The sequence below is a fragment of the Antechinus flavipes genome, chromosome 2 (genome assembly GCF_016432865.1).
Source record: "Antechinus flavipes isolate AdamAnt ecotype Samford, QLD, Australia chromosome 2, AdamAnt_v2, whole genome shotgun sequence".
NCBI classification, from domain to species: Eukaryota; Metazoa; Chordata; class Mammalia; order Dasyuromorphia; family Dasyuridae; genus Antechinus; species Antechinus flavipes.
This window is the reverse complement of record NC_067399.1, coordinates 522032492-522060157: the sequence shown is the minus strand read 5'-3', so window position 1 is coordinate 522060157 and position 27666 is coordinate 522032492. Positions and strand designations below refer to the sequence as shown.

At 36.7% G+C, this 27666-nt stretch overlaps 1 protein-coding gene across 1 annotated transcript in view; it reads right to left on the bottom strand.

The window, feature by feature from the left end:
- The window catches only part of SLC27A2 (solute carrier family 27 member 2), a 68814-nt gene extending 42083 nt beyond the window's left edge, over positions 1-26731 (bottom strand). Inside the window, exons 1-2 of the mRNA XM_051980620.1 lie at positions 25081-26731; positions 7071-7280 (exon numbers count right to left, since the gene is read on the bottom strand). Of these exons, the coding sequence (XP_051836580.1) occupies positions 7071-7280; positions 25081-25558 (688 nt within the window). The 5' untranslated portion in view covers positions 25559-26731. The remainder of the gene's footprint in view (positions 1-7070; positions 7281-25080) is intronic.
- Positions 26732-27666: the final 935 nt, after the last annotated feature.

The window sequence follows — 27666 nt, the reverse complement described above, 5'->3', positions numbered from 1 at the left end:
AGACTCAATCAATTCTAGTGTATTCTTGTTGTTTCTAGAATCAAATATAAATTCTACTGCTCAGTTTTTCTTTCTAGCCTCAGTGGCTATAACTTTCCTCCCACATTCTTCAGTCCAGTCAGAACAGTTTCGTTGTTCCTCACATATAAACAATGTTCCATGTTCTCTTGCCTCTTTCTAGAATGCTCTTGCATCTCACTTCAGCTCCACAAAGTCTCTCTTTTTCTTAATACACAGCTCAAGTACCACCTTCTGCAGGAAGCTCTAACAATCAAGAATAAGCTAAAGATAAATGGACCACTGTAGGAATGAATCCCCCCTTACCTCCACTTTCCTGGAGGACATTCAGGAGAAGCTGCATGAAGATTTGCTAAGGATATTGTGTATGTGGAGGGGAGGAAAACTCCTTTTTATATATGAGTAGGACCTGTGAGGGTCCTATTAAGTTTTGCATTGAAATTTAATCTTTGTGTACCTCACTGAAGTTTTCCATCCAATTTCTGAGTGAGAAAAGAGAAAGCAAGTGGGCAGAAAGAAGTAGGACAGGGAGCTTTTTAATCACAAATTTATCATCAGGAAAAGGAAACAATAGGACCCGATCTTATAAACCAGAAAAGAAAGGGCAGGGAAAATAGTAAGAGTGAGGAGCTAGGAGAAGGAAAGACCTCTGTGGATTAATATAGTCAGTAGGTCTTACTGAATCAACTCCTTAGCCCCATAGTGTTACTCTAGTGGCCTAGAGATGGACAGTGTCATTGGAAGATGGAATTCCAAACTAGAATTCTAATTAGTAGAAAATGAATTTTCCAATAGAACTTTATTCACATAGGGTAGTTAGGCTCCATAGTATAATATTATATGTCAGATACATTATCAGTTAAACAGACAGTGTAGCCTGGCCTAGAAATCTAACCAGCTTTTAAGGGAAAACAACTTACACAAAAACTTTTGTAGAGTAGAGGCTGAAAGAGTACTCGTTAGGAATACTGTATGTGTGAATGAGAGGGAATTCTTATTTTGGTATGGGTTTGTAGGTTGGGAACAAAATGTACTTGAAAAACAGCTCAAAGTTCAACTATCTCACCTTTGTAACTCATAGTGGTGGAGGTGAGGGAAAAAAAAGGACAGATTTCACAAGATCTCTCTAGCTCATGTCCCCATGCAAGGAAAACCTGGAAACATCTTTTTTCTGAACTTGTTTTTCCCTCTCTAAAAGGGCTCTTAGCTTTCCTTGTAAGCACTCAGACTAAAAGGATATCAAATATAGTACTGTTTTTATTTAACCAACAAATATATTCCATTATATCCCACCTACTTTGTATCTGGAATGTACCTAGTTATTTATATGTTATTTCCCTCATTAGAATGTAAGGTCCTGGGACAGCTAGATGGCACAGTGGATAGATCCCCAGCCCTGGAGTTAGGAGGACCGGAGTTCAGATCTGACCTTAGACACTTAACACTTCCTAGCTGTGTGACCCTGAGAAAGTCACTTAATGCCAAATGCCTTTCACAACCTCCCCTCCTTCCCCCCCCAAAACAAAACAAAACAAAACAAAAAAAGAATGTAAGGTCCTTTCATGGAAGAAATTATCTCTTAGGTCTGTCAATGGGGCAAGAGTGTACGACTAAATCATGTGAGGTAAAATGAGCAATTTTGATTACATACAATTTTTTATTATAGTTTTTTATTGACAAAATATATGTCTGAAGACCGTGTTAGCATCCTGGATACCTTAGAATCAGTGGGAGTCGGGATCAGCAAAAGTCCTTGATCTTTATCATAGATAAAGATCCTATCAGAGGAATGGCCACATGAATCCAGCCAGGAGTCACTCTGACTTGTCTTACTCCACCCTCTAATCCCTCCTCCTAATCTCTCTATACACCAAGAGATCAAACCCTCACAGAATAGTGGGGCAGGCCAATTTCCAAGCAAATGCTAATGGAATATTGTCCAGTTGGTAATTAGCCTTAAGTGCTCGGACCTCAGTGCATCAACTCAGTTTCAGTAATTTTTCAACACTGACCCTGCAAAAACTTCTGTTCCAACTTTTCCCCTCCTTCCCCCCACCTCCTCCCCTAGATGGCAGGTAGTTCCATACATGTTAAATATGTTAAGTATAGATTACAGACAATTTTAAAAGACTTTGCACAAACAAAACAATTGCAGTCAAAATTAAAAGAGAAATAGGTATATGTGGAAAGTCTATTGTACCACTTGTTACCATTTTGATAAATTTTCTTGGTATACTTTATCACTTGTCTTTCTGGGATGTAATTACTGAGTTGGAACCATTTGTTAATTCAGTCCAGTTTCTGGGAATACAGATCTACAGACTTTAACTACTTGCCTTAGTACAGTGGCTAGCTCATAGTGCAAGTTAAGAAATGTTTATTGACTGACTGACAGCTACCACCACCACCATCCTCAGCTTCTTGGTGTTTGCAAAAGGATCCACACATCAGTGCTATCTTTTATTATCAAAGGATGGAAACTCCAACCAACTGATCTTTGGATAGAAAATTTTGACTTCTTCCAGTTTTCCCAGTAATTTGAAGTCACTCTCTCCTCAAACAAAAAATTTTAATCCTTCTCTACTTCTTTCTTGGCTCCATTTCTGTCTTTTATGTACTTTTCCATCACTACACTAGCAGCCCTCTCAATCTAGAGATGCCTTTTCTCCCCAATCCTTTCTTCTGACTGGTGAGTTCTTACCTACATCTTCTATTTGAGGAGGTGTCCAAACCAGCCAGGCTTATTTCTCTGCCAGATTCATTCCTAGCTCTTTGAACTCTTCCCATCTTTTCTTTGTCAGCACTCCCTTACTATCTTTCAGATATTTTTTTCTGAATTGTCTTTCTTCTTTATAAATATAAACTCCTTGTGGTTAAGAACTGTCTTTTAAAAAATATATTTGTATCCCTAGTGCTTAATATAGTGCCTGGAACATACTGAGTATTTAATAAATGCTCTATTGATCAATCTATCTATTGATCAATCTATCCATCTTCTGACATACTTCACTTCATATCCTTGTTTCAGCCAGCCCAGCCTTCCTACAATCTAGTCCCTTTTCTCTTTCCTTCTATTGTTCCCGAAGAATTGGGGCTTGATGGTTATTAAATTTCCCTTCACACTCAAATTTTTTTTTTGTATCTCCTTCAACCTTCTAGTAATCACAGAAATCTGGATTCTTTTAGGAAATACCATGTCTTTGGCTATTTTTTACTCTGCAATGCTGATTGTTCATTTTCCCAAGTACCCTGATCCCCTAGACCAGGAAAAAAAGGTAAGTGTCCCATCTACCTTATATCCCTCTTCCTCCTTTCTTGAGTAGTTTAATATCTAGCTCATAATCTCTCTCTCTCTTCAATTGATCCTTTTCTAAATATTTGGGTACTTCATTATAAATGTTGATGTCCCTTTCAAACACACTAGCATCCCAGTGTTTTAGTCTCCTATGGGGGGGGTGGCAGTAAGGATGGAAACAAACATTTATTCAGTTCTATTATATGTTAGATACTGTTCTAAATGCTTTACAAATATGATTTCATTTTGTCTTCATAACGACCCTACTACTGGGAGGTAGCTGCTACTATCAATTTTATTTTGAAGAAACTGAGGCAGACAGAAGGTAAATGTTTCCTTGCCCAGAAGTGTCTGATGTGAAATCTGAACTCGGATCTTCTGGTCTCCAGGTTCAATGGGCCATCCACCAGCTGGCTATGACCTTTATCCATGACTCATTCTCAACCATTCACAGGGTTTGTCATGTTGTAGACACATCATCATTCCTAACCATGTCATCTTCATCACTTTAGAACTCTGAATTTAATGTTCTCATCTTAATCTCCTGTTTTTTCATTTCTCTGTCTCATGTCACCCAAACCTAATTTTGCCCTCACCAGAATGTCTCTCTATCTCTTACTGTACTCCTGATTAATGAGCCTTATTCTGGCCTTACTTTCTTGTCTTTATAGTTTTCACCCTCTTGCCCAGATGCTGTTTGTAAATCTTTTGCCCTCAAATCATTTAAATTTTGCCAGCCTTCCTTTGGTTGTTGTAGCTGTCAAGAGCTTTTCAATTCAATAACATTTTGAGGTACAAGTCAGGACATCACTCATACTCCAACATCATGATACCACTGGTCCTCATGAAGGAAGAACAACAACAATTCAATAATAGTTACCAAGTATTTACAGTGTCATGCATTGCCCTATACACTGGCAACACAAAGATAGAAATAGAGCGGTCCCTGTTCTCAAGGAACTTGTCTAGGTGACAACTTGGAGGAAAACCCGGAAGGCTGCAGTTTGCTCTAATAGTAAACAAACAAACTGAAAACTACATTGGGTCTTGTATTCTCCACATGTTTTAGTTGGCTGTGTGACTGGTGTTCATGAAGTTTCATGTCTGTGAATCACAGAACACTACAATCTCTGAAAAATGACTGTGACATGTTGATTTATGCACAAGAAATGGGATAAAATATATTTTCTAGGAAAGGGAGGAATGGAAATAAATGGAGGTAACCAATCTTGTCACTGAAAATCTAAGAGCTAATCTGGTATCTGTACAGTGTCAGAAGACCCAAAGAAAGGCTGCTATAGTGGGTATATATATATATATATATATATATATATATATATATATATATATATATATAAAATTTATATTTATAGGAGGCTATAGTGGTCAAAAATAGGGTAAGAAAATGTACATATAAATGGGTTTCAATCTGCATCATCACAGAGTACCTACATTCATGAAATCATGGATCCATTACTGAGATACTAAAGTATGAAGGCACAAAAATTTGAAAGATCTATGATTTCATCAATGCGCCAACAAGTCTGGTACTGAGTATGCTTCTGAGAATGAACAACACCCTTCTCATCTTTTAATCTTTGAATTTCTAGTTTCCTTCAGAATTTAAATCAAACATTAACTCCTAGAGGAGGTCTTGCTTGATTCCTTCCTCTCCAAACTGCTAGTGCTTCTTCCCTGCAATTAACCTACATTTATTTTATGTACTTGAGTGTACATAATATCTCCCCCTACACAATGTACAGAAAGCTCCTTGGGGGTAGATAGTTTCATTTTTGTCTTGGGATCCCCAAATCCTAAGAGAGCATCTAGCACACATTGCCTAGCAGATAATTGCTTGTTAATTGGTAGCAGATAAGTCATAGAGTGTTATCTGAGACATATAGTCAGTTAGTAAATAAACATTTATTAAATGCCTAATATGTGCCAAGCACTATGCTAATAGAGAAGTCAAGCAACTTGCCCAAGTCACACAGTTGGTTAAACAAGTATGGGATTTGAATACAGGTCTTTATAACTCCAAGCCTAGCAATCTATCCATGATATTACACTCCTTCTAAATATATGGAAATAATACATATGGAAAAACACATCCACTAAACTATTTACATAATACACCATCATTCAATCATTTAAAATACTCAGAAACAACATATTTAATCAACATTTAAAATTATTCAATTGACTAGATCAAATATTCTGATATACTAAATGGGGGGGAAAGGGCAACAAACATTTATTAAACACCTATTAAGTGCCAGGCACTGTTTTATGTGTTTTACAAATATCATCTCAATTTATCTTCACAACAGCCTTGGGGCTATTATCGTCCTTATTTTGAAGAAAATGAGGCAGCCTGAAGTTACAACAATCTAACAAGTACAACAGACCCAACCTAAACATAATACTTTGGAGTGAGAGTTCTTAAGTTTTTTTGTGTGTTCTGGATCTTTCTGACAGTACGGTGAAGCCTACAAAGCCTTTCTCAGAATAATAATTTTTTTAAAAAGTTCATAATTAAAGAAAATGCTAAATTTTAGTCAAAGGATAGTGAAAATAAAAACATAATTTTATGCAAGTTTATGAACCTCTTGAAAGGTTTATGAATCCCAGTTAAGAAGCTCCATTTTAAAGAAAATTGTATTAGAGCAAAACACTTTGTAAGAATGACAAGTTGCTAACATTCTAATATGGGTATAAGGATGGATCTAGAAATAGGAAACTGCTTTGAATAGATTTTTAAAAGTTGGAATTATAGTCATTAATGAGGGACCAAATTTTCTTTCCTATGCCTTTTCTTTTGCTGCTTTCTGGAGAAAGCTTCTTAGGGTTAATAGGTAGCAGATGAGACCTGACTTGTACTATCAATCCGATAGGAACAAGGGTAGAGAATGAATCAAAAATGTAAGACTCTATGAACCAGGGCACTTCTCAGATTTGAGTCTATATTGGGGCAGGCTCAAAAAGCCTATCACTTTGCTCTGGGCTCTGATTAAGGAAATTCTAAGAAGATGAATGGTTTTGAGTGGTGGAGGATGGGATAAATTCAATTACACAGTGTAATTTATCCCAGGTTCTCTATCCTCACAAAGATGTCCCCATTCTCAGAATTTTCCAAAGTTGCCCCAAGGGCATCTCTGATGCAGCCAATAGCAGGAAAAAAAGAAAAAAAAGTCTAGATTTAGAAGGGAGGGTATTAAACTCTCAGGATTTTAGGGGGGGGGTGACTTTATAACCTTAATCCAAAGTTTTTGTCATTGCTGAAGTTTTTTTAGTATAATTTTTTTTGAATTTGGCCCAAGTTCTTCTAGCCTTACTATTATTTTGTTTGTCTACATTATTATTTAGATGTTCTGGATGTAGAATTTGTATTGTCATTAAAATAAATGAACAAAAACCCTGCCAACTATTAATTTACTCCATAACTCATCTCATTCATCATCACTCAATTCAAAAAATAAATATTTTTATAGTCATCAGCAAACTCTTAATCTGTACCATTCCAGGAAGAGTAATGAAATATGTGCCTTGTGTGAAGCAAGCTTTTCTCCTGTAGGAGGCCAAATGGGATCAGGTTATGAAATAAGATCTATTATAGGCAAAGCATTCATTGTCTCATCAGATTTTCCAAAGAAGGGGAAAACAAACATCTTAACCCCATATTCAGCTCCCACTGGAGAGGTCTGTTGTTTTCAGAACTTGTTAGCTACCGTCATTATTACCATTATTCTTTGTTTACCTGTGGTCCCAGAAGTATAGATGTACAAGGCAGGAGTTGCAAAGTCGACATCTGACCTCCAAGATTCTGGGATGGGTTCATCAGAAGTTTCGTCCAGTTTGTCCAGCAGAGAGTCAACACCATCTGTCGTAGAAGTTCTACTCAGATAAAAGATAGATACATCATCTTTCTTCAGGCTTGGCAATACCTCTTCAATGGCTGCTTGTAGATCTTTATTAAGAAAGAAAAAGAAACAAATTAGTTGATGAAGATCTAATGTACATAATAATAAACAAACAAACAAACAAACAAATAAATAAATAAAGGTAGTTTCTGATTTAAATTTTGCCAAATGTAAAAATTAGCAATATTTGCAATTACAGCCTTGGGATAAAGGATGCCCTATATTTCGACTTAAGGAGTCCATTATTTGTGGATTAGTGACTTTGGATGTAAAAAACCCAACAGATGGCCAAACTGGTTAAAATTTGCATTCCTCACAGAGAATAACAAGTAGACCTAGGGATGAATGCCAAGAGGAAAAAATGTGGTTGGCACATTTTAAAAAAAACTGGTGGGAATTTGAAAGTGCTCTGAAAAACAATCTAGTTATTCCTGGGTGTCCCATTGCAACAAAGGTGTCTACCTCCTAAAGGAAAAGGAAATCCTAAAGAAGGAGAAGGAAAAAACTCATTTGAGATGGCAGAAAAAAGTAAAGATTACTTACAGATGACTACTGAAATATAAGTCCAGCAACTCTCGGAAAAAGACAATAACATTTATGAATGACATTCTTTTGGGGGAAGAGAAGTTGAGCTAGGGTGAAGAACTCGATCTGTGACAATCCTCTCTTGTCTGGAACTCCTGCCCTGGGAACAGTTCTGCTATAAAATGATATCATATCTGCAATCTACAACTGCACATTTGCTGTCTGGACTTCTGGTTCTATTCTTGCAATATAAAGGTTGCTACCATGTTTAGTTGTCTGGCATTGCGTTGATAAAAAGTGAACAAATCTATTCTGAGAGGGAAGATGACTCAACCCAAGGAGATAGCTTAGGGACACTCTTTCTGATTTTTTTCTTTATACTTTGTTTCTCCAATTTTTCATGCATCATAAATAAAATTTAATTGAGAAATGCCATCTGTAAAAATGTATTTCTTATTATAGTTAATAAAATATGCAATTTGTGGCACAAAATATAGAAGTACTGCTTAGAATAAAGGATCGATTTTGTATAATTGCCTTGGTTCAAACATTAGAAGTATGAAAAAGAAAACGAATAAGTAAAAATGACAAAGGGAAATAAGGACTTTAATGTAAATGGCATCTCAGCTTAGTGGAATGAGGATGCCTACTGGCTTATATCTATATCTATCTATCTATCTATCTAGATATATCATGCTATACCCTCTATAGAAAAATATTGTTGTTGAGTTACTTTCAGTCTAACTCTCCATGATCCCATTTGCTTTTGTTTTTGACAAAATAATGAAGTGGCTAGCCATTTCCTTCTCCAGCTCATTTTATAGATGAGTAAACTGAGGCAAACAGGGTAAAGTTACTTGCCCAGTGTCACATGGCTGGGAAGTGACTGTGGCCCGATTTGAATGCAAGAAAATGTGTCCAGATAAGGTATTCTATCCACTGTGCCACATAGCTTTCAAATAAGTTAGGATCAAGTAAATAAGCAAATGACAAAAATGGCAATGTAAATAATTTATTAGACTAGGGATGTTCCATGGAATCTCTGTAGCTGAGAATTCTATACTTAAAGAATAAAAATATGTGATGTGAATAAGGATATAATCACTAGATCAAGAAAATGAGGTGGAGCTTAGTATATGAAATGAGACTGGAGAAAATTCAAGATTAAGTCAGCTTATAATAATGGAGGATTGCCATTATTTAAAGTGGCTGAATAACTCACAAAAGGCTATTTTTTAGGATAGGTCAAATGATTGCTTCCTAATACAGTTTTGGAAGCCAAGTACAGAGGAAACAATGGACTTGATCCCCAATAGAAAATAAGAATCAACATAGAAAACATCTCTAGAATAGTGATCTAATGAACAGTAAAGTTCAGCATTCTAGTAGGATGGAAAAATCAAAGAAATTCAATCAGAAAAGAGAGATGGGATTTTGTTTGGGAGCAGAAATGGTTAGTAGTCAAAAAGTCTAAAATCTAGGAATTATTTGGAGGGAAAAAAGATAATCCTTTACTGAGAGTTCAGTAAAATGGAAGTTAAGCTGAGGCAGCTAGAAGATACAGTAGTACCTTCGTGCCAGGTCTAAAGTCAGAGGACCTAACTTCAAATTTGACCTCAGATACTTAATTACTAGCTGTGTGATTCTGAGCAAGTCATTTAACTCTATTTGTCTCGGTTTCCTCATCTGTAAAACAAGCTGAAAAAGGAAATGGTACATCACTTTTATATTTCTAGACTAAAAATGAGGACTCTCCTCTGTTTAAGGAAGGCTATGACTAAAGCCTATACCAAAATTATAAGTGTCAAGAAGGAAAAATCTACATGCAACATACTGATCTGCAGTCATCAAGAACTTAACATCATGGATGTTTGGATGTTTACTGAATGACTGAATGAATAAACCAGAAAGGGTTACCACATTCTAGAACATCAGAATGATGAGGTACTCCTTGAAGCTTGAAAAGTAATCTTTGGGAAAAGGTAAGTGCTACTTGATACAGTGGGTAATAAATTTATGGAAATATTTTCCCCAAGAAACAGTATAGTCATTTAAAGAAGGTTTGAACAAATTCATGGATGATAAAAACCATGATAAATTATGAATGAAAGCTAGGAGGGAATGGAATATATGTTGCCATTCTCCGTGACAAAATTCTGAGCTGTTAGCCTGAAAAGTTTACTCTAGGGTAGCAATTCTTGGGATTAGTGTTAAAATACAATGGTGCAGTAGGTAGAGTTGAAATCAGAAGACTTGAATTCAAATCTAGCCTTGGATCACTAGCTGTATGACCCTGGGCAAATCACTTAATCCTGTTTGCCTCAATTTTGTCCCCTGTAAAATAATCTAGAGAAGGAAAAGGCAAGGTACTCCAGTATCTTTATTAAGAAAACCCCAAATGGGACCACAGAGAGTCAACTTCAACAACAAAATAACAACAGCAATTACATACCACCTCTGTAGAAACCAAGATTACTTTTCCTACCTAAAAACAGACCATAAACTCTCCCTTTTGTGTTGAAGGACAGCACCTGGTGGATCTAGCTTCAGGCAAATCTTTTTGCAGACTCCACTGCTAGGACAAAGGCTTTTTCAAGCCATCTGGAGCTGACAAGCATAGGGCCAAGTAGCTAAAATGTCTAAAACCATCAATTGGGCTGCTAAGTATATTAGTAGCTTATACTCTACATAAAAATATCTAATCAGTATCTCAACCAGTTTCCTTAGAAAGGTGAAGAAAGGAAGCTTTTTATTAAACTCATAATCTCTAACCCTACCTTTATAGAGTTGAAAAAAATTAACAAAGATTTCAACAGCACTATTTACTTTCAAGAAAATTATTAACTTAATGATAATTGAATACAGTGCTTTAAAGGTTGCAAAGTATTTTACATATATTATTTGAGTCTCACAACCCTATGAAGTAGATTTTGCTTTTTAAAATCAGACCTATGTATTCCTTGATTGTAGGGAAATCCCATGGATGAAACTCCCTATATTCATGAAGTTTGGCACCTATTTTTTCAATTTATAGTGTTAGAGAGTTGCCTGGGGACACTGGATCTCTAGGTAGCTACTACTGGTCAATGTATTCCCATTTTACAGGTGAGGAAATTGAAGTCTGGGGAGATTAAGTGATTTATCTGTGATCACAGAGTTAGTAAAAAGATGGAATCACTTTAGATCCAGGACCTCAGAAGCCATCTAGTCCAACCTCCCCCACTTTAAAGATGAGGAAGAAGAAATCAGAGGAAAAAAGTGATTTTCCTGAGGCTGTTCAGGGTAATAATAAGTGACTGAGGTGGAATTTGAATGAGATGCTCTCTCACTCTAATACCTGTTGTACTCTAGCCACTAAACCTTGTTTTCCCTTAATTTCACTTTTTAAAATTAATGTTTAACTCAAACCCATACTTATCCATATTTTTTTGACTTTCCCACACCTATATGGTCTCCAACTTTCCAAATTTTGAAAACAAAGGCAAGAAAAATGAAATTTTTTTCTCTTTCCTCCTACCATGAAGTCAACTGAAGTTTCTTAGGAAACTGATTCCATTAATTATTTCCACAACTGTTCTTTCTATGAGGTAACACTTTGCTTAAAACTTAATAGTACTTTGGTCTTCATTTGGGTTGTACAAAGGTTAGATTAGATTCTTTTAAGGCATGGGAAGGAGTAGCAGCATGGCTGGGGGTAGAAAGTAGCCCCCTTTTGGCTGCCTCTCCTCCCTGTCCGTACAAAGTTTTGTTGGATACTATTGTAGAAGTAGTGGACAGGGCACCCAACAGTTAGTTAGCTGGCCAAACGTAGAGTGACTAAAATGGTATAGCCTTATGTAGATATGGGAACAATTTTTTTTTAATGAGTGCCTCTATTTTTCTCCCACCTATTAGTATTCTACCTCTCCTAAAATATCATCTTTCAATCTTTGAATGTTGCTATGTTTCGACCACTTCTCATACTCCTTTCCAGCATAACATTTCCTCATCTTAGCTTGGTAACTTGACTGACTTTCTGGAGACTAGACCTGTTATTTGATTTCTAAGACTTAAAGTAATCTGTGTTGTTCACCTCCACTGAAATCGCTTAAAAGGAAAATATATTAGTCTTCCTGTGATACTCTTGTCTCCTTCACCTTCCTGGTGGTGCCCAGTTTGGCCAGAAGGATTTGGGCGTTAGTTTCAGGTATCAACAAAGGGATACTGTGATAACCAATTGAGGTTGCAGCCGCTGTTAGTTCTTTCCTTCCTTAGATTTAAAGATGATTATGTTCTCAACTCAAAAAAAAATCATAAATTACTCTCCTTTTAAAAATGTTAATTTGCTGATACTGTATGTTTTGCTTTTATGTCACTTTCAATTATTGTATCTTTTGCTTTTATATCACTTTCAATTTGCAATACATGTCTTCTTTTATTCACTAAGTTGTCCCTTGGAAAAAAATATTCAGAAAAATTAACCAATGTGACAACACAGCAGCATCCATACCTTTTCAAAGAAAGGAGGGAGATATATTTTCTTAACTATTTTTTGAGGACAAGTGTAATCATTACAATTACAGTAATAAGTTGATTTTTTTGTTCTTTCTATTTACATTTTTGAAATATGAAGAGTTATTTACTTAGTTCCATTTATTTTGTCCTGCATTTATCCATGTATGTTTTTTTCCAGTGCTTCTCTGAATTCATAATCACTTCTTATGGAATAGTAATTAATATTCCATTACATTCATGAACCATAATTTGTTTAACCATTCTCCAATTGGTGAATGATATAAAAATTTGATGTGAAGAGGAATTGGGGAGTTTTGACTTAGGTGGAGTATTAAGGGAGCAACCTGTTAGTGGCTGCTGGGTGTTACGGGAGCCACCTGCTAGCTACTGGGACTCTAATTATGACCAGCAGAATAGATCTCTTCATCTGAGAGGATGATAAAGGGTGACAGAGAGGCAGTTGCATTTTCTGACCTTTCTTCCCTTCCCTCAGATATATTTCATTCCCAATTCATAAGCAACAACTGTGTCAGTAAAGGCTGCTTTGCAATTCCTTCAAGTGTGTTATGATTCACAGCTGTGGGGGCTTTTGGAAAACTGACTCGCCCCTTAACGGTAGAGTCCCCTTTAACCATTTACAGGCTTTATGGTTTATGAGAACCATAATTATGAGAATTATGCAAAAATTTTTGTATAATTTTGACACATATGTGGGAGACATTTTGCTGGGAGAAAACTTTTTAGACTTTAGGTGCGGTTCTTTATATGGAACATATGCTTAGCAGTGGGATCTTTGGACTTTCTTGCACAATTCAAATTGCTTTCCTGAGTAGTGGACACATTCACAGCTTCTTCACTGAGTCAAATATCAATTTTCAATGAATTAATTTGTACTCTTTTTATAAACTAACCTCTTTCTTTTTCTTTCACTCACATAAAATATGAATATGTAGTTTTCTCAAGCTCTCATTGTGATATTCCCTTGGAGACCTTTTTCTCATAAACTAAGTATGTCAGTGAATCAGAAATTACACGCTAAGATAATTCTCCCTCTTCCCCCACTTTTTTTTGCACAGAGAAGAAAGATTTCCCAAAATAGGATGAGAGAGAATTTTATGATTATATCCAACCTATAAGAGACCCACAGTTTCACTGATACAAGTACTTCTAATGATACTGAAGGCAAGCTATTAACCTCACCCTGTGTAATTCTTGTCCATGTCTTCCATCCTTAATAAAAAGACATACCCAAATGAGCTTGAGGACTTCTTTTATTCTTTTGATATTTTGTAGTTACCTGTGAATGAATCACTTGGACCATTCCTCTGTTATCCCATATGCTGCTTAAATGACTTCTCCTTTTCTAATCATGCTTTTCCTGAATGACATTTTATGGCACTTCTTATAACCACTAATGATACTTAATATAATGCAGTGTATCCACACATACTATATCTCTCTCCATTGCTCTTTGCCAAACCCAACAATTTTGATTCTTTGAAGGCTGATACTGGTTCCATGATTTTCAGTCATGTCTCATCATAGAGAAAATACGTATTGAAAAAAAGGCGTGTGTGTGTGTGTGTGTGTGTGTGTGTGTGTGTGTGTGTGTGTAAAGAAGCAGGTTGGGAATGCTGAAAGTGTAATATAATTGATAAAATATGAGAGTTCATTCTTTTCCGCCATTCAATTCTCAGCCATGCTTACTGCTCATCTTCAGTGCCTATGTAAGATTAATGTGATAAGGGGCTTCCTATCAAACTGGATATCATAGTTTGAGAAATGGACATTTTCACACATTTTTTTTCTGTGTTGGTTGTTGATGTGATTTCTTCTGAATGGTCTTGAATCTTAAAAGGGCAGCACTGAAGTGTTCTGGGTTTGATGCAATAAGCTTTCTACTAATTCTGGCAGCTTCTTGGCTTGTCCTTTATAATCTGTCAAGTATAGTCACATCTATGCCATCCCAAAACATGAGTATCTGGAGAACTCACTATCTCTACAGGACTACTTCTATTTGGACTATTTGAAGGTTTCTCTGTTTTACAACTTCTTTTATATTGATAACTATAGAGCATTCTCTCTGTGGCTACATACAAAAAATTTTGTATAATTTTGACACATGTGGGAGACATTTTGCTGGGAGAAAACTTTTTAGACTTTAGGTTTATTACATCAAATCAAATGCCTTTTTTGGGGGCAATCAAGAAACATAAAATGGTCTTGTATTCTCTCCATGAGTCAATTGTGTGACTATAAAGAATGATCTACTATAGAAAATTGTCTTCAATATTCTCCATTTCCTTCTCAAATTTTCATCAAAACTACCCTTGATATGTATGTAACTCATTTTCATAAATATTTTAGAGATGAAAAAGAAGGCATATGACTCAAGAGTTGCTGATGTCTTTCTCAACAGCTTTTTTGTTTTTGTAATAACACTGTAATTTTCCTCCAATTACTTGGTATCTTACCCTAAAAACACAATCAGTTCTTCACAAACCTATCTCACTTCCAAGACAGATTTTTTTCCCTTCTATGTATTTGGTTTGTTTCAACCATATTCCTGAACTTCATCTTAAGTAGCATTTTCATTTTCTCATATAGCATATTGAACACTGAGATAATTAGAATCCAAATGTCTCAGGTTCACTGTTATTGGTGAATGCTATAGAAATTATGGAAAATTGTTTTCATTTTCCATCTGGGTGTTGTTCTCCCAATTCACAGGGTCGAGTAGCACATTTCAGGATGTACACCCTAAGAATTTTAATTTAAAAAAAATAAACATTTATTGAACATTCAGTTGTTCTTATTATCTTATTATATTTTATTTTTGTTATAATGTACCTTATTTTCATACACCAAACTAAAGAAAATAAAACCTTATTTTAAAAATTAGAAAAATCTTTTCAATTTTAGCTTTTTAGCTGAAATAGCATCTTTCCAAATGGACCCTGCTCCTGCAACCCTTCGATTTGCTATGAAGGGCTGTGGGTAAAGTTTAATGAGTAGTCACCAGATGCACAAACATTCTCTAAAAATTAAAAAAAAATTGTCTTCTTGAAAACTTCAACCAGAGCCTCAGAGGAACTGGGCCACAGAAAAGAAAATAGCAAAAGGAGCCAAGGTGGGAAAAATGTCTAAAATAAAAATGATTCTTCCCTGGCTGGATGCAGCTGGCTGGTGTCCTGGGCAAGGATAAGGGACTCCTACGGGCAGGAAGGAAGAGGGCGGAGAGCTCATGTGATCCCAACAAGAACTGGGTTTTGCCAAGCTGAGAGGTCACCATAACAGGAGAAGTAGCACTGAACAGAGTATGAAACAGTATCATAAAAGGGCCTTAGATTATGAGATAATCATTCATTAGAAACTACTTTAGAGAAAGGAAGAGTAGTAAAAGGGATATTATACCACCAAGAGGCCTAAAAACTGGGAGAGCTGCCCCGACTTTAATGGGCTCTGAGATTCCAAGCAATCCCAGGTTGCTATCATAGCCAATTAATTATAGAAATGTGTACTTGGACAACGGCATATTCCATATATATGACTGTGTCATTTTTCCTGATCTGGCTAAGTTTTGTCGCACATAAAGCTTTCTACAGATTTATTTTCCTATTATTTAATAAGATGATACTACTATATGTACCAACCTTCCTAATGTTTTATAGATGACATTGTATTCTGAACTTGTATTTCTCTTGCATCCTCCATAAAGGTCCTACTCTAAGGTTACATTGGGTTCTTCAATGATACACCAGACTACAGGCTCTGGTGGGTTCTATTATGCTACAAAGGATTACTACAGTTCTTAAAGGATTAAGTACAATTCTGGTGATAAACTCTAGGCTGTCAAGGGATTAGATTAGCCAAGAAAGCAAAAACTGATTCATCTACAAGTTGATGATGAAAGGTTAGCCACTATGTGATGAAATCTTTGGCCATAGCAACCCATGAAATGAAGGGGAGGAAATAGCCTTCTGTGATTTCCATTCTGTAGTTATGGAAATAGACTGGCAAAAAGAGAGTAGAAGGTATAAAGAACTACAGTTTTTATTCTTTGTATAGAAATTAATTATTGGTATTGTAAACATGAAATACTTGACCAGGCAGAGGTTACTAACAGTCAAGTTTTTAGATTATTTACACATATTTAAATAAATATGGAGTATTCAGAAAGTCTTAGTGTAGTTTTGTAATTTAGTACTTTAATATTATGCTAAGACTTTTTGGACAACCTATAGAGGCAGCTAGGTGTTGAGTGAATTGAGTGCTAGACCTGGAATTAGGAAGATTTAAATACAAAACTGGCCTTAGACATGGGTAAACTGTATAAACCTAGATAAGACACTTAATCTGGTTGCCTCAGTTTCTTCATCTGTAATATGGAAATAATCACAAACATTACCTCTCAAGATTGTAAGGCTAAAATGAGATATTTGTAAAGTGCTTTGCAAACCTCAAGTATATATGTAATACACATAATATATTAATATATGCAATATAGTAAACATATACACTAGTGTATAACTATATAAATGTGAACTATTATTATTTATTAATTGCTGATATTGTAAATGTGAGGTGCTTATCCAATGACTAGGGCAGAACTAAAAATTGCAGTTTTTAGACTGTCTATAAATATTAACTTGATGGTACTACACATATGGGATACTTGTCCAATGACCAATGATTTGACATATTACTACAACAATGGAAATAACATGAATATTGATTTTTTAAAAAATAAATTAAATCAGAAAGTATAGGAAGGTTTCTACTAAATGGAAAAATGGCTCATGGGTTTTCCTTGGAGATAAAAGGAGTTGATTTTATACACCGGATCAATATAGTCAAGACAACAAGTATTTATTAAGCACCTATTTGCAAAGTCCTATGCTAAGCTTTGGGATATAATATTCAAAGGTCTAAGAAAGGATTCCACTATGTAGATTGCACCCTTTATGGACAAAAGCCACTAAGACTAAGAAGTATTGGGAGGGAGTGGCATCTGCATCATTGGCCTATAACCAGGAAGGCGTATACAGATGAGATCACAGATTCACTGATGTTTTCAAGAACAAGGTGGAATACAAAAGTGCAACAGGAAGGATGCAGTGTTATTGGTGTTTAGAAGAGAAAGACATCTTCTTTGAGCTGGGTGTATAGAGAACAAAGAAGGTTTTATGGAGGAGATAGTGTTTGAGGTGGGAATTGGAAAATAGTTTGCCACCTATTTCTAGGTGTCAGTAGACACCTGTCTACTTTCTGTCTAGTAGACAGAAAGAAAGAGCTGTAGGTGTCCTCTTAAGTAAGGATCCTTGCAGATCTAGATCTATGAGTTTATTCCATCTTAACCTTTAAGGCCAGCCAGTCCTTCCTTTGAGTGATGAACAAACTGTATCAAGAATAAAACAAAGAGGATGACTATGAGAAGTGATTGAAGGCTAGAGTCATGTCAAGATTGAAGGCTCACTTGAAAAAGGCAAGAAGAAGAAGGCAAGAAGCTCGTGTTGACGTTGACATTGGAGAAAGGCTGAAAAGCTACTGAAAAAATTCTACTTGTAGGTGTGATCATGGATGTATTACTTTTCTTAATGCCATAGAATTAGTTATTGATAGTTTATTGGTTGGTGATTTTCAAGTCTGAAAATATTTTTTAAATAAATGAAATCAGAAGATATAGGGAGGTTTCTACTAAATGGAAAAATGGCTCTGAGCCAGCACATGGGGGACATTCTAAAAGGGTAGAACTCAACCCAACAGTTCTTAAAAAAATTAAATATATTTTAAAAAATTGATTCATCACCACAACAAAACTGTACTTTTGATTAATTTAATAAAATGGATAAATCAAACAAAGGGAAAAACAGAGGGAAATGAGATTTTGTACAAGTGTATTCTTTATAAAAGTTACTCTAACCAACTTGTTTCTTGAAAAAAAAAATATATATATATATAGTATAACTGCAATGTTACAGACATTCACTTCTGAAACCAGCCTGGCCCAACCTATCATTCCATGCTCTGGTGGTTTCACTCAATTTAACTATGTATTAGTGCTTGGAGTAGATTATGCATGTTGGCTGCCTCAAAATCCCACTCCCATTAATACTATTGATCCTAAGGAACTGCCTGCATCCTAGCTAATGAATCAAAAGGCCAGCTAATTTCAAAGAATAGCAGGTAGGCTTGTATCTTAACAAAGAACTGCTATCACTTATATTTGCTGCATAATTTTCTTTTGGTTTAAGGCTTGGATTCTTACTGAACTCTTTCTCCTAACACTTCTGTTAGGAAGGCAGGAACAGTTTTTCTATCAACCTTTTAATTTTGCAGATGAGTGATGGAAATCCTAAGTTAAGGGATAGGCTCGAGATTACAGCTGAGGTAAATATTTTATAAACATATAATCACTATTTCAGGGGATAAATTTTCAGAGATGAAACTAGAATAAAGCAATAAAGACTTTGATTCTGATGAACCAAAATTTATAAGACAATGAGAGTACAGAATCTTTTTAGCAGGTGAAAACCAAAGCAGTTTACTACCTTTTTTATCAAGAATTAGTAAAGTAGAAAACTATCAGATGGGTTGGAGTATCTCTTTTTCCACAGGGCCTTGTATCCTGAGGTCCAAAGTCTCTCCCCTCACCCAAATAAATTTGTCTTAAAAATTTGAGGATACATTTCTTCTTGCTTGACCTAGTTTTTTTTTTTTTTTTGGTGCTTATTGGGGATAGAACATTGTGGCTTCAACTCTTTATATAGCCAAATAAATGCAATAATCCATATTATAATGCCACTTAATTGTATTTCCCTATGGATTTTTTTCAAGGTATTAATGGTTAGTCTCAGTAGAGCTTACTAAAAACTCAAATGTGTAGCTGTTATTGCCTATACTTTATTTTTTTTCTGGTAATAAAGTTTCTTGGAGGATGACTAACTCTACCATTCTCAATCATTACCAATAATAATAAAAACAAAATCAAATATAATAATAGCTATTATCAATATCATTATTATTATTATTAAAAGAATGGTCCTAAATTTAGCCGATTTCTTCAGATAAGACACATATCACACTATTTTATTAATATCCTTGACTCTTCAGAATAGTCACAATGACACCATTCATGCCTATGTATCGCTCCAACTGAATTGACTTGTTAGTTCAGTGAGAGAGAGATTCAGGAGAAGCTTGGTTATCTGACTCCTTAATTGGAATTCATAGGATTATGGATATAAAGCTGGAAGAATCCAATTTGATCATTTTCCCAGATCAGGATACCTGCACCCCAGAAAGGGTAAGTAATTTTCTCAGTATCACACAGGGAGTAAGTAGCAAGGGTAGAATTTGAACCCATATCTTCTAATAGTGGATCCAGTGTTCCTACTGTACCAGTCTGCCTCCACAGATTATCATACATAGTTTAGAGTTGGAAGAGTCCTTAAAGATCATCTACTTTAGTCCCATTATTATATTTGTTTATTTATTTATTGTTCCTTCATTTAAAAAGTACAGTTTTATTGCCATTTTTAAGGCCCAAAAGTCATGAACTGAATGGTTTTATAACTGTGATGGAGCAGGGTTAGGATCAAATGAATATCCAGACTCCAAATATAGTGTTCTTGTCACTATTTCATGAATTTGCAGACACCAATTTGGATGAGATATATGGCATTGCCTTGGACCATCCATATTCCATTTGATGTTCACAGTTCTTCTTGTAAGTATCTCATTTCCCATCCCTTGCTCAGCCCACAGGCTAGAAGGGACCTTAGAGGTCACTAGTCCAACTTCTTCATTTTAAAGTTGAGGAAAGCAAAGTTCTCAAAGGGTATAGTATCATTAAGGAACTGTGATGGTAAGAAGGAAAATGAAGCTTAATAAAGGGAAGATTGGCTCTGGGGATTTTGCACCCAAGAGTCCAGCTTTGTCTCTCTTTGCTATGAGTCAGAGGGAGATTATTTTTCTTTAATGCTAATCTTGTGTATCTTTTTACAAAACCAAAATAAACCTCCCTTCCCCCCCAAACCAAACCAAAATAAAAAAATCCCCAGCCATTATAATGCTCTATGTTATACCATCAACACCAATAGACTGTAGGTCAAGTTATTCGCTCCAACAAGCACCAAATGAGAAATCCATCTCTCCCTTTATAATACCATGTGTTTTTTGGTCTCCTGACCTTTAATTATAAGAAATTTCTAGTCTGCTAAGAACAAGCAGCTTTAGTGAGAAAGACCTAGATTTAAATTCTGTCTCTGACATCTATCATTCCCATGACCTCTTAACCTCTTAATCCATCTCTTCAGAGATAGTGGCAGATTCTGACCAGCACTGGTAGCTGGAGTTTCTTTAGTGGGAGTGTCTTATTTCAATGAAATTTAGACAGGTCTATCTAAAAAAAATTAGACTAGAATTTTCAATAATATATTTCTGTTGAGTTATTGAAATTATTTTGATTTGCCATACTATGTAGTCTAGGTAGTGAGTTTTAAAAAACAATTTCCTCCAAAACTGGTCAAGGCTTGAGTTGGAAAGGACTTCAACTAGTATTGGGATATGAGTACAATGTATTTGCTACATGGATTTTAATCCTCCCCATTCTCAAATATATGTTCCAACTTGATCCATTTCTTTTTAGTCTCTGGGCTCTATTATACCTAAGAACTTCTTGGACAAGGCTCTAAGTTTACCAATTTATCTAATTTATCTACTACCTTAATGTTATTGATAAGCACTTGGAAAACATTTAAGAGTTCCCTAGAGAAATGCAAGCTATTTGTTGTAGTTATTTTATCATCATCATCATCATCATCATTTTATTTAGGGGAAAAACAATCCCAAATATTATTTCACTGGATTGCTATTGTCAATCATACTCTGAGAAGAGGCAGAATGATATAGTGGATTTGAGGGAAAGGATTGGGTCTCTGGTGTGGTTTTTTTGGTTGTTGGGTTTTGTATTTTTAAAAATATCATCACTACTATACAGTGTTTGGTCCATGGTAGGTGATTAACAAATGCTTGTTGTTGTTGTTGAAATCCAAACCATAAAAGGAATAACAATTCATTGAATGGTCAATTTTTTCAAATTCAATTTAATTCAATAAACATTTATTAAGTGCCTACTATATGCCAGTGCATTTCTTTAAAAGAAAAAAGCTTCCTTCTTTTCCCCCACAATATAGGCTGCAGAGCATTCAAATTAATGAAAAGGGCACTAGACAAAGAAGTGGAAAATCTAATCTAAGCCCTACCATTCTACTAACTTTCTCTAGGACTCCGAGTAAGTCAATTCACCTATTTAGGCCTCAGTTTTTTTCATCTATAAAATGAGATTATTGGACTCAGCAGTAGCTTACACAGTTGTTCCATTAGTAATGTGCTCACAGGCCCTCAAAAATAGAAATAATTAGCTTCTGGCTTAGAAACCTTGCTATATATATAGTATAGGTTTCGAGTGGTACATTATGGGCTTACATGATGAAAAAATGGATATATTCTCTCAATGTGAGAGCAGTCAGGTGCTTTCAATGAGAAAGAATGTTTTACTTGGTGTCATGGACCTTGAGTTTGAATCCTTCCTTGGGCATTTATTTTCTATCTGTGTGACTCTGGACAAATCCCTTATCTTCTAAGTCTCAGTTTTTCTTATCTGAATATGAGACTACCATGACCTACTTTATAAAGCTGTGGAGAAGAACAAATTAAATAAAACATATATAGTAGTTGATAAACCTTAAAAATGCATATAACTGTGTATGTAACAAAGTCTTCTTATGAAGGTCTTTTAAGACATGATAAATGTCTTAAAAGACATGGTAAAAGACATACAGGTAAATGGCACTGTAATATTTAAAGCCTTTGGACAAGCAAGCCTTCCTTACTTTCTCTAATTCAAAATGGAAAGCTATTTCCCAAATCCAACTGTAGGCCTGTTTCCTGATATGGATTCAGGTCATGGTCTTAAGTAACCACTTATCCATCGATACTGGCATTTTGGACCATCTCTGACATGTTATTGTTCTTTTAACTGACTTTGCTGGAACTTTCTGGTGAATGATCCTTAAGTATGTATCTAGTTTCATCTCTGATTTTTAAAGGCTCTGACAATTAAATATCTGTAGCAACTAAAACACTTTTTGGTGCTTGATATATTTTTGGCATCTGACATATACATATATATATGTATACGTGATATTCCAAAAATCTTAGTATAGTTATAAACTATTAAACACATTATATACTATTAAAGTTTATATATATATATATCAGATGGGAAGCTAGATGGCACAGTGGATAGAATGAGGGGCCTAAATCAACTCAGGAAGACCCAAGTTTAAAATTCAGCTTCACTTATCATAGCTTCTATGTGAGATATGGCATGTGTTATTTAATTGTTTAGTTGTAGTTATTCAGTTGTTATACTCATCCAACTCTTTGTGATCCCCAGTTTTCTCGACATAGATATTGGATAGTTTGCCATTTTCTTCCCATTTTACAAATGAGAAGATAGAGGCACAGAATTAAGTGACTTGCCAGGGTCATATAGCTAGCCAATGTCTGAGGCCAAATCTGAACTAATAAAAGAGTAGTCTTCCTAAATCCAAGCTCCACACTCTATTCACTGCGCCACCTAGTTACCTATATTCTGTATATATTTTTATAAACTTAAATGTATACATATCTTTCCATTAGAATATAAGCTCCTTTAAGACAGGACTGTCTTATTTTTGTCTTTATCTTAACATAGTGCCACGTACAAAATATGTGTTTAATATATGTTTGTTCTAAGAATCCTAGATTTTAGAACTGGAAGGGAACATAGAGGCTATTAAGTCCAACTTCCTCATTCTACACATTAGAAAACTGAAATCAGAATTTAGTAACATGACCATGGTCATACAGATAGTAAATATTTGAGGTGAGATTTGAGCCCAAGTAATCCTGACATCAACTATCACACCATACTATGGAGCCTCTGATGCTTGTTGTTTATAAGTTCATGTCTAGTCAACTCTACTTAACTAGCCTATTAACAATTCCTAATTGGCCTCTTTGCTTCCAGGTTCTCCATATCATCTTTACACAGCTGTCAAAATAATATTCCTAAAACACAAACCTGACCATGTCACTCCTCTGTTCAAACAGTTTGTGGCTCTTTAATAGGCAAAAGGGGTAAAATTTGAACCCTGGAATTTCTCCAGTTGTTTGTGTCTTCCCCTACCAATTAGATTATATTTATTTTATGCATGTTTTCTATTTTCTTATCTGTTGCTTCCTTCCAATAGAATATAAGCTCCTTATAGGAACAGACTATTTTACTGTTGTCTTTGTCAGTGTCTAAGATATAGTAAATGTTTGATAAGTCCTTGTTGAATTAAAATAAACTAGCCTGTCATTCGCCCCCCCCCAAACAATATGGCTCTAAGCTACTTTATTTCATATTGTTCCCCTTCGTGCACTATAAGTTCCTGACAAACAAGACGATTCACTGTTATGGACCTTAATATGCTGTCTCCTGCCTCTAGACTTTTTGTATATGCTGTGATCTATGTGTGGTATACACTCTCTCCTTTCTGCCTTTCAGAATACTGATCTTCCTTCCAGATTCAGCTCAGGTGCCACATCCTTTGTGTAGGCTCCACTTCTTGTTCAAACTATTCTCTCTTTCTCTTTGAATACTTCCATGGTAAAGTGTTAATCACTCCTAAATATATTTATATTTACCTGTGCACAAGCTCTAAGTTCTCCCCTCCTAAATAGTTCCAAGCTCCCCAAGAGCATCAAAAATTGGGTACAGAAGGCCCACCCAACAAATTGGGAGAATTTCCTGGATTTCTCCTGATATATGGGGTGTATCAGTGGAGTACTCTGGCTTTGAATGGCTAAGATAATAGGTAAATTCTTCTGTTTGGTTTTTAAAGCTCTTTACAACCTGGATCCTTCCTATCTTTCCAGTCTTTCTATACTTTACTCACTGTGTGCTCTGTGACTCATGGACATTGGTTTTTTGCACGTAACACTCTCTCCTCTCTCTCTCTCTCCTGCCTATCCTCCAAATCTGGAATGGTGGAAAGCCAAGAAGAATCCTATCCCTGTTTTTCCTCTAGACTCAGCTCAAATTCCACCTTCTGCACGAAGACCTTATCCTTGTCCTCCCTGCAGCATGTACCTTGTCCTCTGGGATGACCTCCCATTTACTTTATACAGTTCTTTTATTCCTAGTTATTTGCATATTGTCTCCCGATTATAATGGGAACACATTGAAAGCAGAAACTTTTTGCCTTTATATGTCTAACCACTAGCATTTAGCAAGTGTATGTTGACTATTAGTACCACTTGTCAACCTCAGATGTATATAGAGAGGAAAGAGTCTGGCCCTGCCTCAATATTCTATTTCCCCATAGATACTGCTCTACAGTACTCGAGCACAATTCATTATGAAGTCTGGATCTCTGCCCCTAAAGTTTGCATTCATTCATTCAACAAATATTAAGCACTCGGAATTGTGCCAGGCATAGTGGGAGGCCCAGGAAACACAAAGAAGGGCAAAAGTAGTCTCTGTCCTTAAGGCAAAAGGAAATGGCATAAGAAAATAAGAGTAATCAGATTTGGCATTGTTGTGGAGAGAGCCCTGGAGTGGAGCCTTCCCAAAGAAGTCGGGGATTCTAAGATGCAAATTTGCCACTCCTTCCGCTCCCGCACCCCAAAGAAGATGCTTTTACAGTCATTCGACTGAACCATTACGGGGAGGGAGGTACATGTGCGGGAGGACGAGGGGAGTGGGAAGGATGCTCGGCCAAAGGCCGGACTCACCCGGGGAGGACAGCAACACTTTGGCCCCGCTGCACTGGAAGCAATGTATAAGGGACTTGGCTCGAATGTTGTAGTTGAGACAGGCCATGGCGCAGCCCAACTTGGCCATCCCCAGCCACAGCCAAACATAGGCCGGTTCGTTGCCTAGAAAGAGGGCGACGCAGTCTCCCTGCCGGAGACCGAGGCGGTCGTGGAGCACACGCGCCACCTGGTTGCTCCGTCGGTCCACCTGCGCATAGGAGAGCGTCTCATCTTGAAACAGTACGAAAGGCTTGTTCGGGGTCTGGCGCACCCGTTCCAAGAAGGCGCTCAAGACAGTGCGCACTGGCCGGCGTCTCGAGTAGCTGCGCACCCTTCGAGCTACTCCGACCACCTTCAGGAAGTAGTTCGTGTCCTGGAAGATGTAGGGGCAGCAGAAATTCATCAGCAGCGGGAGGAGCAGCAGCCCCGCCACGGCCGTGTAGATGGCGGGGAGCATGATGGTGGCAATGCCCCCTGTCCCCGAAAGGGCAGCGGGCGAACTCCGGGCGTGCAGCTCGACGCTAGGGGCGGGCGAACTCCGGGAGATGGGTGGCGAATGCGTGGAGGAGTGGGAGGGTAGGAACGAGAGCGTGGAGCGAGCTCCAGGGAAGACTAGGACTCGGACTCTCAGAGACTAGCGACTGGATGATGAAGGGGCATCAACTCCGGGGACGCCTTTGGAGCGTGGGAGGTGAGGGGAAGAAGGACTAGACCCGAAGGCGGAGGATGAGTCAAGAGCGTAGGAACAGCAGATACTAAACCAGTCGCTCCCAAGAGCCTGAGATGACAAAGGGGCGAGGCCGGCTGCGTTTTAGGCTGATGGGGGGGTGGGGGGAGTGGGAGGGAGAAGAGGGAAGGTGGAGCTCCTTAGCCCTCTAGGCATCCGGCGGGGATGGAGCCCTCTGAAAGCTCCGCCCACTAGGTGGGTCGGGAGGCCACCTGCGTTTAGGCTCACTTCAGCTGTAGGGCTGTGGCTCTTTAAAGCATCCTCCGACCCCGAGCTGGCAAGGAAGGGTTGGCGTTTCTGGAGTCTTTGTTGGCATCCTCCTCCCAAAGTGACCGCTATCTCTCCAGCTGGTACCATGATCTTGTACCAGCCTCCTTCCCAGGAGCAAGGTGTCTCAACTGTTTCCGACCTGTTCTTTTATTGGAGGCTTGTTTTTTTCTTTTCACTTTCCCCAATTTCTGAGGACGTCCTTCATCGCTCTAGTCGATGTACTAAGTAGCCGGCGTAATTTCTAATGCTGCCAAGCAGTTTCAGATAGTTACAGGATCTGGCAGGCCACTGTTGCTAAGATGCAAAGCGGGCAGTTCAATCAGCCAACCCTGTCAAATCGGTCTGAAACTGAGTACCGTCTTGACACAAGTACAGCTAAACCGCCCTTAATTTCCTATTTATTTCGCGATAATAACAAGTTCCTGGGCTTCGCGGATTTGGGCTGTTAAGTCTTTTTGATGTATCATTGTTCAGGATCTGCGACTACTTGTGCTGTATAATATTGTATATATTGCAAACTGCTTTTTTTTTTAATTAAAAAATTGCAATACTTTTGCAAAGTATTGCAAAATACTTCCCTTTCACTTTCTACCTCCCAACACACCTACTCACTCCACCAACTCAGCCTAGAATAGTTCGGGTACAACATGGCTATTCAGTAAATGCCTTATTTTTATTTTTTATTTTCATTTATTTATTGATTTTTTTTTACAGTCAACAGCTACTCAGAAGCAAACTTAATTAATTAATTAAGTTGGCACTTAATTAGCTTCAGGGAATGTATCTCTGTGATCCTTTGATCTCCCTTTTGTTGGTAATGAGGACTTTTCATAATCCTTTACATTCAAATGATACTAAAATTTACAAATATTTTACTTTCAGAAATAGAAACACAATATAATTAATGACTTGTTTCAAGTAGATAATAAATATATGTCACATTTGAGAGTGACAAAATAACAAGTTGAAAGGTGGGATCTAATAATCTCTAAGTACTAGAAATCGAAGCTGGATTCAATGGGAAGAGATTTGTTAGACATAAATGAAAAAATACTAGTATCGAAAAAGCTGCTTCACACAGTTTGAAGTGTGGGAGACATGATTATTAGGCAGTCTGAAGATCTAGAATGACAATAAACTTCAAACTCAATATGAGTCAACAAGGTTCACAAACCTGCCATTAGGATGACAATTCCCTTCTGCTCTGGTCAGAATATTATATTCAGTTTTCATTTAATAAGGTCATGAATTACCTGGAGAATTTTGAGGATGAGATCTTATTGTATCTTCACAACAATCCTGAGTGAAAATAATAATACAAGTTTTTATCCCCATTTTAGGGATGAAGAAATTGACATTGACTTCTGTATATCTCTGTAGATTTTCAGGAAGAATGGTGTCCAGCACCTCTTCTTTTTTTCTTACCTTCTCTAAGAAAGGAAATAAGCATTTATTTAATCTTTATTTTGTGCCGTACATTTTAAAGATTAGCTTATTTGATTCTCATAGCAACCCTGGGAGGTAGATACTATTATTATATCTTTTTAGGAATTTAGGAAACAGGCTGA